The sequence below is a fragment of the Pleuronectes platessa genome, chromosome 4, assembly GCF_947347685.1.
Source record: "Pleuronectes platessa chromosome 4, fPlePla1.1, whole genome shotgun sequence".
Classification (NCBI taxonomy): Eukaryota; Metazoa; Chordata; class Actinopteri; order Pleuronectiformes; family Pleuronectidae; genus Pleuronectes; species Pleuronectes platessa.
In genome coordinates this window covers 15,275,036-15,286,211 of record NC_070629.1, presented here as the reverse complement: position 1 = coordinate 15,286,211, position 11,176 = coordinate 15,275,036, and the positions used below count along the sequence as shown (strand labels likewise).

General features: G+C 42.3%; 1 protein-coding gene across 1 annotated transcript; it reads left to right on the top strand.

Annotated features, from left to right (window-relative positions):
* Positions 1 to 685: 685 nt before the first annotated feature.
* LOC128438290 (hyaluronan and proteoglycan link protein 1) lies at positions 686 to 8,950 on the top strand. Its single transcript, XM_053420794.1, has 4 exons — positions 686 to 999; positions 5,611 to 5,955; positions 6,996 to 7,298; positions 7,422 to 8,950. Exons 1-4 carry the CDS (start codon positions 909 to 911, stop codon positions 7,709 to 7,711), a joined length of 1,029 nt encoding a protein of 342 aa, XP_053276769.1. The 5' UTR covers positions 686 to 908; the 3' UTR covers positions 7,712 to 8,950.
* Positions 8,951 to 11,176: the final 2,226 nt, after the last annotated feature.

Below are 11,176 nucleotides of genomic sequence, written 5' to 3'. Positions count from 1 at the left end.
AATGAGTCAAAGCATGATTTGCAAGCAGAGCGTCATCATACATCCTTTTTATGAGACATGTACATTTAATGCTCTTGCATCAAATGTACATGTAAGCCAAGCAAGTACATGTCACTTCTATAACTTGTGTCTGTGTGTGTGTGTGTGTGTGTGTGTGTGTGTGTGTCTGGGGGGGGGGGGGGGGGGGGGGGAGTTCAGGCCCACTACAGAGTTCAGAGTTAACCACAATTACAACATTTAACTTACAAGCATTAAAACTGATTTGTTTATTTGAAGAATAATAAAGATATTTTCAAAACAAACAAAATTAAGTGGATCATAAAACCAGAATGAGTTCATGTTAATAGAGTGGAAACAGGTGATAAAACACTGGATGTGATGCACTCACTCAACTCTACTGAGAATAAATGTATAGCTGATTAATTTCAGTGATGTGACCTAAACTTTATTATTATTCTCTGTATAGCATTTCTCACTGGAACCATTAACTCAGGATAAGTATCTGAATGTTAACTGTCTGGGGCTTTGTCTCTGCTCATATCCTTCGTTCTGCCCTAAAGGAGAGGAGGGCGTCTTTCCCCAATAATGTGGCAAACGGGAGCCCAGTATAGAGATGGGAGCATGGTGATGGGCTGAGAGGAGGGGGAGTGGTCTCAGCCATGCAGGGCTTCAATAAAAGGCACTTGTCTGGACTTCTGAGGAACCCAAATTTTCCAGTAGCACCACAGGCGGCTGCTGCACAAAGACAGACAGAAGGACGGACAGCTAGATGACAAATAATTAAAAGACAAGAAATATCATTTGGGTTCTTTTTTTTAAATCAAATTTGACATTTTAGATAACTTAGCACAGTTTTTTACTTTGTAAGTTTTATATTTATATTTTAGTGAAGAGGGAAAAAAGAGAAAATGATGAGTCTGCTTTGCATCACAGTAATCGCCTTGACCCTGGCTGGCAGTGCGTTCGGTCAGGTGACCATCCCCCCCTTCCAACTAACAGGTAAGTTTCAATTTCTGTATAAATAAATACTATGTGTATCACTTGCAAAAGTATATTTCAAAGTGCACTGTTGTATATTTTGTAAAATGCAGCTGTGTGTATTTATCTTTGTGTGAATAAGTGCGTTTGTGCATGGGAAAATAAAGAGGATGATCTGTGTTAGGGCTTCTGATAAAAGTGCTAAAGTGCACAGGGTTGTGTAACAGCAGGCTCATTGTTGCAGTAGGTAGCAGAGTCGTCTCTGGGGCAACACACACAGGCACAGTGTGACCCACCGTTAGCTCATTGACTTGCTGCATGCAGATCACCACAGCACGGCCCGGCTGCTGAATAAATCACACTGTCATTCACTGAGGCTCCCTGGACCACACCACTCCTGCTGCTGGTTCGACTCCTAACACGGGTCACAGGTGCCTCAGTGGCTGAAACTAGGCCAGTAGTGCTTGTTCCTTTTCAGATGTAAATCCTTAAAAAATTGTCAGGAATTTCTCAGTGTCAATACATTTTGTGTCATTTTATCCATTTTCTGTCATGTTTTTGTTCCTCTTGCAAACAGAACATGAAACCTTTGATTTAAGGCTTATCACAGAGCACCTGCACTCCATCATGGGGCCGTCATAATTCAAATGCATGTAGGCCATACAGGATGAGACACTGAGCCGGTTGCTGCAGCTGCGAGTTATGAAATACTAGAATGGATCCACCGCTGTGCGAGAGGTAAAAGAGAGGTAGCTGGAAGCCTTCATGTTGCATCTGCTGAGTGATATTTAATGTGTTCGCAGCAGTTGACTCAGTAGATGTCAAATTAGGGAGGCCTCAGATTCCTGTCCTCCAAGACGAGAGGAAATGGCTCATCCTTGGGGAGAACCGTTTCTCTGGGGGACGAGATGATGCTTGAACAAACAATGAAATTACTCCCATTTGCCAGTGATGTCACCGGTGTGTATGTAAAGTGCACGTATGTTTATACTGTGCATGACCTCACCGTCTGCATCATGTGAAAGCGTTGGCTCAGCTAAACACAAGTCTGTCCCTGTTGCATTGAGTGAAGCTTATATTGGCTCTGTGAGCGGCGGATTGCCCCTCTGCTGGCTGGCTGTTGCCGCTCCCTATACGTCCTGACTCACTCTGCCACTGGGAGCTTTTTGGAAACTGGCCACAGTAGTGGGCAGAGCGACAGGCGCGAAAGTTACGATTAACGACCCATGGCCAAACGTATAGAGCCCCATGCTGAACAACATCCAAATGACTCGGTCTTCCCCCGGGAGGTAATAGCCTGTTAAGTCTAATGCTCACGGTGGTTGTTAGTTACTGAGGCCTTGGCCCTGTTGCTAGGGGCTGGGTGGAAAAAGGGGCCTGAGGCTGGGTGCCGAGTAGAAAAAGTGATCAGGTTCAGGCCCGAGACATTGACAGAGCCATTGAGTCCCAGTGCATGTGTGTTATGTAAAATGAGGGAAATAAAATGACTCTGCTGTACACGTGTGCTGCAGATGTGTGATCATGAGAGCAGCACACACCCACTCTTTGTGTTTGTTCTGCAGGAGAGGAAAAGTTTATTGGAATTAGTGAGCAGGAGTTGGCCGGCTGCGCTTGTCCCAGCTGCGCTTGTTAATACCTTCTCCACATTGAGACCGGCTGGCCAGCAGCAGATCGACGGAGCTGCAGGATGTAAAGCAACACATGTCTGGCAGCTCTGTCAGAAGGTGTGGCACCTTGTGCATGCACTAAAATACACGTGCAGGGACGAAGCTCCGCATTTAATTACTCTACAGCCTCTCATGCAAGGCAAACATTAATTAGTTCAGAAAACCTCAACTTAGAAGGGAACTTCCTGCATACATTTTAAAAATTTTAATGAATTTTTAACACAATATCCAAGGTTTTGAGGGAAATTCAAAACTTTTTTGCCAAATGATCATCTTTTATTGTGATCATTTACTTTTCATAATTATGAAAATATTTTTTTAATTATAAATACTAAGGATTATAGAATTAAACTTAATTAAGTTAGTATGAGATAATACTTTTTAGTTAAAACTCATGCCAAGCAATTTCCATTTTATTTTTTTTACAGCGATGGATGAGACATATGAGCAAATAAAGCTTTTTTTAATTAACTGAAGCACAAATTATGTTAGGGAATTAAATATATAGGTCACTGATATGTAATTTTCAGTTTCCTGCATGTCACAGCGAAGCAGATGTTTCCGATCACATGCTAATGCAACCTTTTATAGAGTGAGAGAGAATTGTGCTGTGTCATAAACTGGCAGTAGGTCTTGGCTGCAGCTGTGGAGCGTTTTTATTGTCATGCACATGTGTTCATTCATCTAATACTGTGTTGTCATTCCCAGCTGCACTCCTTGCCCAAATCTCAGATAGAACCCATTCACAGCCCATTTTAATGTTAAACGTGACAATTGGCCCAACCTCTGACCTCAGGGAGTTTTGAATAAATAGGATACTGTTTGAGGTGCGACAGAGAATGGAAGGGCTTTCTCTCTCTTCCTGAAAGGCTAAGTACACACACCAGGCTGTTGCTTTGTGGGAGTAGTGTGCCCTAAAATGGTTGGGGCTACATCCTCCTGTGGGACGTGTATCTGCTGGAAACTGCAGGAGCTGGAAAGAGCATGTAATTATTTCCCCACCACCGTCTCTCTGTCTGCTATTGTCTCTCAGGCATCATTATCCTAAAGGTTGCTTCAGAATATATGAGTTCTTTATTAAGCTTTCATTTAGTGATCTATTAGTAATGAGGCTGGCTAGACCACCCTAATTAATTCCGAGCGCCTTTCTCAGCATTAGTTCGGCACACCCCTCCTACTGTCTTACATTTCAGGGTTTTAAACCACATCTGTATTTGTTTCTTGACAGAACAATGTTTCCATAAAGCAGTACAATGAACCCTTTTATTGAATCGACTATATTCTCCTATGCAAGGTTAGAGATGTGGAAAATAGACGTCGGTTGGCGTCACATGTGATGTGTCTGGGGCTGACGTCGCCTTCACCTTTGCCAGAGCTTTTGATTAGTAGCAGTTTAGTCATTCTGGTTTTAATCACACTTAATGCAAACTGCTACCCGTTGAGAGAATTTACGAGGCACAGCCCAGCAGTGAGTCATTGCTCACTGACAGAGCGGTCAGAGAGGAATCTTGCCCAGACATCTTTTAAAACCTGCGCTGCTTTCAATGACATTAGTGAATAACAGCGGCAAGACGAAATATAGCTGACCAGTCGAGAGGCCAGTGAGGCTACCGGGTGTGGCCACTGTGTAACAGAAGTAGTCTCTGGCATATGCAGCCTGTGTGTGTGTGTGTGTGGGGGTGGGTGTGCAGCCTATGGGTTGATCAGAACAAAGGGCGCCAAGCCAGTGGCTCCTATTATTTCCCACATCGCCCATGTGGGAAACATTTCCCTGCGAGGAGCCAGTAGCGCAGTATTCCAGTCTTGGCTCTGCTTTAAGTGAGGCGCCTCAACACAAACTCCTCAGTCAGAGAGCGGAGACAGATAGATCTAGACACAGATCATACATACTGAGTCGCTGGGAGAAAAATAAATCAGAAACTGAGCCGCTCAGGATTCTCTTTTTTTATTTTTTTTGCGATTAGTAGACATAGCAACAGATATGTAATGGACCGTGTTTAAGCATTGGACATGGATCCAGCCAAAAACCACTCAGTTGCATAAGATGGATATGTTATGGCTGCAGACCATTTGCAGCTATGGAAAACCAAATGTAATCACTGTTTTATGTCATACACAATATTAGGTGCAGAGCTTCACTCCCCTTGAAAAGGTTGATTGTTCAAGGATGGCTCTGTGGTGGTGGGGTCAGGGGTCCTGTATATTCCTCCATCTGGTGCTTGTTATTGCCTGGCACAGGCCACCCCCTAGCTGGTAGGGGTCTTCTTAACTAAGCAAGCCCTGGGAGGTCTAAACGTGGACGTGCGAACCCGCGGTGAGACACAGATGGCCTTCCATTTTCAGATAAAGGTTGGCCTAGTTTGTACGGGGAGGGAAGAAATGGAGGATACAGAGGAAACAAGCTAAATGAAAATTAAATGAGGATTCTGTGTATCAATAACGCTAATCAGCCACTAAACTAAAGCCAGTTTGGTTTACTGGTGATATAGTTTACAAATGAATGATACGCACCTTTGCGGTTAATTCATGGGAACCAAATCTTTCTAAGTGCCAGTGCTGTCAAAGGCAGGAAGGAGACTGAAGAGGATAACTGGCTCCAGGGGCAGAAGGTTGGCTTGTCTCCAACACTGTATCTAATAAACCAAACAGGATCCCCCCAGACGCTTTGATACTTGAGTGTTAGAGAACACTTTGACCGTAAGCACATGTGTGTGCATGTGTACTTTCGGATAATAAATACAGTATACACATGCTAAATCATGCTGTGAACAATTATGAAGAAAAAGAAAGACCAACAAGAGCTCACATCTGTGTCATGCCAAGCTCAAAAATCAAAGCAAAAAAAAATCTGGATCCAATCGTCAGAGATAATTATGTAATCATTTGCAGTTCAAGTTCAAGAGTCATGAAGGTGCAATCAAGACCAAACTGCAGGTGAAGTTATGTTATGTCTTCCTCTTTCCAGTCAAGGTGTACGCTGAGCTGGGAGCCAACGTCACCCTTCCCTGCGGGTCCTTGTCCAGTAACGGCCCTTCCTTCGGTAATGTCGGCATGCGAGTCAAATGGACGAAAGTGGCAGAGGACGAGTCACTGAATGAGGACGTGCTGCTCTCCATGGGATTCCACAAGAAGTCCTACGGGAGCTTTGAGGGCCGCGTCTTCTTGGAGGAGATCGAAAACAATGATGCCTCCCTAACTCTAACCGATATGTCCATGGAAGACACAGGAAAGTACCGCTGTGAGATCATCAACGGGATGGTAGACACCATGCAGGAGGTCAGCTTGGAGGTGCTAATCGGTTTCACTGAAGGTAAATCCAGTTTTTCTATGTCTAGCTTGACATCTAGCTCAGGCACAGGCCTCATCTCCTCTCATATAATCGGTGTAGGTTTTAATTCCAATTGGGGAGACAGTGATGTTCACTCACTTTTAAATGTGTCCTTTCTGTTAAAAATGCATGATTCAATGTTTTTATTTCTAGCTTTGAAAACATCCAGATCGCTTCTTGAGGAAAATGAAAAAAGTCAAGACAGCTTGTGCTGATTTATATAAAACCTGTTTAATAATTAAGTCATGATTATATTTGAATACTGTTCAACAAACACATAAAGCATCTTCTGGTTCATATCCTCGTGCATCCGATTAATGTCGTTTCCTTTCCTTCAAAGTATATTTCAACAAAAGAAGAATCTTGCATGGTGACAGATTAAATATTTACAGTATGTCATAGCTCCTCAGACCCAAGAGGCAGCTCCCACCCACATACTGTTGATAGTGTTACACATGTGTGAGGGATCATTGTGGGTGGAGGCATGGAGATAAAAAGAAATCGATCAAAAACTTCTGCTTCTCCGATAAAAGAAATGTTCGGTTACAAACAAGCTGACAGCTGCAGCATCATCTTTCACTAGAATCAGGTTTTACTGTTGCAAAGATTCACTTTTGAATTATGATTTTACAAGTAGCCTCTATCTTTAATTCAGCGGAACTTAAACAGGTTTGATAGAATGATCGTTTTTAAATCTTGGCTCATTTTTAAGCAGCTGGACCTGAACGACTAACACATGTAAGCCCTGAATCACCAGCATAAAACTAAACACATCTCATGTGAGCTAAGCCAGCTTCCCTAGAGAAACTGCAGTGGCCTGCGAGACCACACACTCAAGTGATACTGAAGTGGATAAACCAAAGATTTAAGTGCACTGAGGCAATGCTAACACGCATGCTAACAATTGTGTGACAACCTGCTATGTTGTACATTGCCATTTTATGAGACTTTGCACCAGATATAAAGATGTTTAAGAAAGATATGACCTATTCTTATCGTATTCATGTGATCTCCTCCTTAAGGTGTTGTGTTCCCGTACCACCCCAATCTGGGCCGCTACAACATGAACTTCAACGTGGCCACGCAGGCCTGTCTGGACCAGGATGCCGAGGTCGCCACCCCTGAGCAGCTGCATGAGGCCTGGAAGGGAGGTCTGGACTGGTGCAATGCTGGCTGGCTGAGCGATGGCACAGTGCAGTACCCCATCAACCATCCCAGAGAGCTTTGTGGTGGCACCAACAATGGTCCCGGCATTAGAACCTATGGCCGCCGCAACAAAACAGTCAACTATTACGACGTATTCTGCTACACTTCTGCACTCAAGGGTGAGGATTTGTTTGTTTAGGTTCGGTGCTTCAACCAAGAAACACATTGACTTGGCAAAATATATGCATATAACAAAAATTGAAAATATTCAAATTATTCATGATTTGTGTCTCTGTCACCAGGGCGTTTCTATTGGCTGGTGCAGCCCGACAGGCTGACCTTCGATGAGGCCGTGCAGGCGTGTGTGGATGACGGCGCAGAGATCGCCAAGGTGGGCCACATCTTCGCCGCCTGGAAGGTCGAGAACTACGACCGCTGCGATGCTGGCTGGTTGGCCGACGGAAGCATCCGCTACCCCATCTCCAGGCCACGCAAGAACTGCAGCCCCGAAGAGGCTGCGGTGCGGCTCCTTGGGTTCCCAGACAAGAGCCAGAAGTCTCACGGGGTCTATTGCTACAGGGCCGAGCAGTGAGAGGGTAGACAGGAGTAGGGAAGCCATGACCACCAAAGAGCAGCAACAACCACAACAATTAAAATCAACAATAAAGCAAATAAGCTTTGGATTTTAACTAGCATGAACCCAATACCTTTCTGAAGCTGTGATAACATTTTTGAATTCCTAAAAAATACTGTTGATCCAATATTTTAAATTTCTTTTTTTTACTGTAACTCTGGATTCGTTAGTTTTACAGACATTCCGATGGAGAGCAACAGAGTTAATGTACGATTGATGTGACAGAGACAAGAACTTAATGGTCTTGAAACATCACCTAAGTTCGGTTTGTCCTCCACAGAATGATTAGATACGTGATGATGAACATGTCTTAAGAACAAACCATGAGTTATTTCATTTTATTAACCATCACATCAGTGAAAGATCTGAAATTGATGAAAATACTTGGCTGCCACTACTGAGCTGTGGGTATCAACATGTTATATTGCAGTAAGTAATTGCAGATTTCCACTATTTTCACGATCAAATTTACTGTTTATCAAAAAAATGAATGTAAATGTCTTGGACTGTGACCGATTCTCCATGAATTAACTGCTCCCATTTGATCAACACAATCACACGTTTTTTTTTTTACATTTTGACTAATGTAACCTCATAGAGTGTGTTGTTTCTAACAAAACTTTTTACTGTCGTAACATCTTCTTCTTTACATGTTGATAATGTCCGCCTCACACTTACAGATTTGTTTGTGAAGTGGAGTTTGTAGACGATTTACAACAAAAAACATTTCAGTAAGATAGTGAAAACACAATAAGACCAGATCTTCCCTATTTGCCCCTAAATGTGGATGGATTAATAGTCAAACATGTTGTGATGACGGGATCTGAAAGTGTTTCAGAATAAAGTCAAAACCAGCAAAAATTAAATGGAAATTGTCTCTAACAATGTTGTGTGGTTGTGTTTCTGGTAATGGTGAGCCACCATCAGAAGATGGCACACTTTGTAGATACCCTGTCAGTTAAAAAAACAACACTATTTTGATACTTCGTGTTTAGCTTTTTGCTACATTGTCTTCTTACTGTTTCTAACATATGGTACTTACTGCAGGTTACATGTGGTATTATGGCGATGTATTGTACTTCAAAACGTCTATCATACATGCATGAAAAAGAAAACGTTAAGGTATTCTTGTTTCTTATTGCAATGTACCTTTATCAACAAAACAGTTTCAAATAAAAAATATAACTCAAAATGAAATGTTTGAAATTGCTCTATTTTTCTTGAATGAACCTTTTTATTTCAACCGAAACCCGCGTGTGTTATGAGCTCATTATGGGCTGATACTGAGGTTTAAGCTGAGATTCTAAAAGCAGCATTGTTTATGTTGCCAAATTAGTGAGGCCATGTATCTGGCGTGAGTCCATGTCCTCGAGAGGACTTGAGATTAGACTCTCCTCACTTTTATTTGTTCTTTGGCATTTTTTTAAACTCAGTGCCAGGCTACCAGCCCACCACTAAGTTAGACAAAGGAACACAGTCTGTAAGAGGGAGTGCATGGGAATGGGGTCAGATTTAGATAGATACAGCAGAGTAATGCCAGACCAATGGAAATGTGTGTTGGATTTTTTTCCTACATGGAAACTGCAGAGCTTAGAAACAAGAGAAAAGGGGCTTTTTTTCATAAAGAGACTTTATGAAAAATAGAAAATGTTAATGTTAATTAAATGTTTTTTTATAAAATGAAAAACTTCAGTTTTAAAAAAAGTGAGATTTTGTGAACAAACTCCTAATGTTATGAGAAGAAAGTTATAACATTATCAGAAGAAAGTGCAAATTTAGAAGAAAGTCGTAATATGACAAGATGTGCGGAGAATATAATCCTATTTTTGAAAGTTATCACGATGAAACACATTCCCAATTTAAACTGAGACAAAAAGGCTAAGCCTCTGATATTCACCCTGTAAAATGACACAGCCAAAGATTACGACCTAATTCTTGGAACATTATGACTTAATTCTTCAGATCTCAGATTTTTCTTTCTTCAAAAAGAAAACTTAACTACGATTGCATCTTTAGTGGATCCAAATGTCGTGCGGACTTTCAGAAAATCAGAGGCCTCATCCAAATTGCTTGTCGCTCACAGGTAACCAGATTCCTTTATGTGTGTCAGGAAAAGCGCAGCATGATGGGTGGCTGATGGACTCTCTGGATTTGACTGAGCAGTCTGAGGGGCCTGTCAGGCTTAGGAAATCGTAAGGAGCTGTGATGCCTTTCCGTTCCAAAACAAACCTCGAGAGCTTGTTAAATACCACAGGGACCAGCAGGGGCTGAGGGGGTCTGTGGGTTTTCCGCTGATCACCCATGAGACATCTGCATTTCATGAGGCCAGATTGTAGGTTTTACTCCAAGGTCGGCCTTTAATCACAAGTTAAGTCCTCTCTAATGACAGAGTGGCCAGTCGCAGTGAAAACCACAGCAACACAAACCATCACAAATCAACCGACCTGATGTAATGACCTGGGCCGAGGTGCTTCGTGCTCTCAGGCAGTGCCACTGTGGACATCAAGGCATTGCTGTGCGAGAGGCTGATCTGGGAATAGTGAAGGATAACATACTCAAAAAGCTTCTGTTTCTTCAGCGTAACTAATCTGCTCATTATGCACATGTAAGAAGTGTTTGGAAGTCAAATAGATCCGCTGTCAGCCATGCTTTTGACTGTGTGGTTGGATTCTATGCAGATCTACAGTTCTGCAGCATCGGCCATTTCAGCACAAGTGTCACTTTTCCTTTATCCAGGTCTATTTACTGTAATTCACACTGTTGCGTCCTCCCTGCTCTACCTGGATGTGGTCTTTGGAGCAAGTCTGAAAGGTTTTTCACAAATATATTATGTCTATGCAAGATGCTGCAATACATTGAGTTGAGACATTGATTCTCAAGGGTGAGATTAAAATCATTCAGTTTACTTCACTTCATGTTGAGTGTTTGTTTGAGATGTGCGAGCGCTGTGAGGAGAGAAGTGAAATAACTTTACTCTATTCAATGGCGCTGAACAGACAAAAACTCAGGTTTGTGGTTTAGTCTGATAGCGCAACCTGCTGGCGAAACCTCTCTTTACTCCTCGCACAGTTTACCTTTGTTTAAGAAGAACCAAAACTGTCATTCGTTCTTTACCTTTTGGGACATGCATCAAAGAAGTCCTGTTAAAATCTTGCCACTACATCCCAGCAACACAAAGCAGGAGGATGAGCTACAGACTCTCCACTGAACCAAACATGTGTGTCTTTGGAAACTGAGAGGAAACCTCAACATCTGGAGAAAACCTACACAAACAAGTAGCCTTTATCTTTAATGCAGCAGAACTTAAACACAAAACCACGCAATGTTGTCAATACCTTTCCCAGCATGTCTTTACAAAAAAAGTCCAAATGAAATGTTATTTTTATTTATAATATCCATATATTTTATTTGGTTTCTCTGGTG

Coding starts and splice junctions, on each gene's coding strand:
- LOC128438290 (XM_053420794.1), top strand. CDS start 909: ATGATGAGTCTGCTTTGCATCACAGTAATCGCCTTGACCCTGGCTGGC. Junction 1,000..5,610: donor CCCCCCCTTCCAACTAACAG/GTAAGTTTCAAT, acceptor TCCTCTTTCCAG/TCAAGGTGTACGCTGAGCTG. Junction 5,956..6,995: donor GCTAATCGGTTTCACTGAAG/GTAAATCCAGTT, acceptor CTCCTCCTTAAG/GTGTTGTGTTCCCGTACCAC.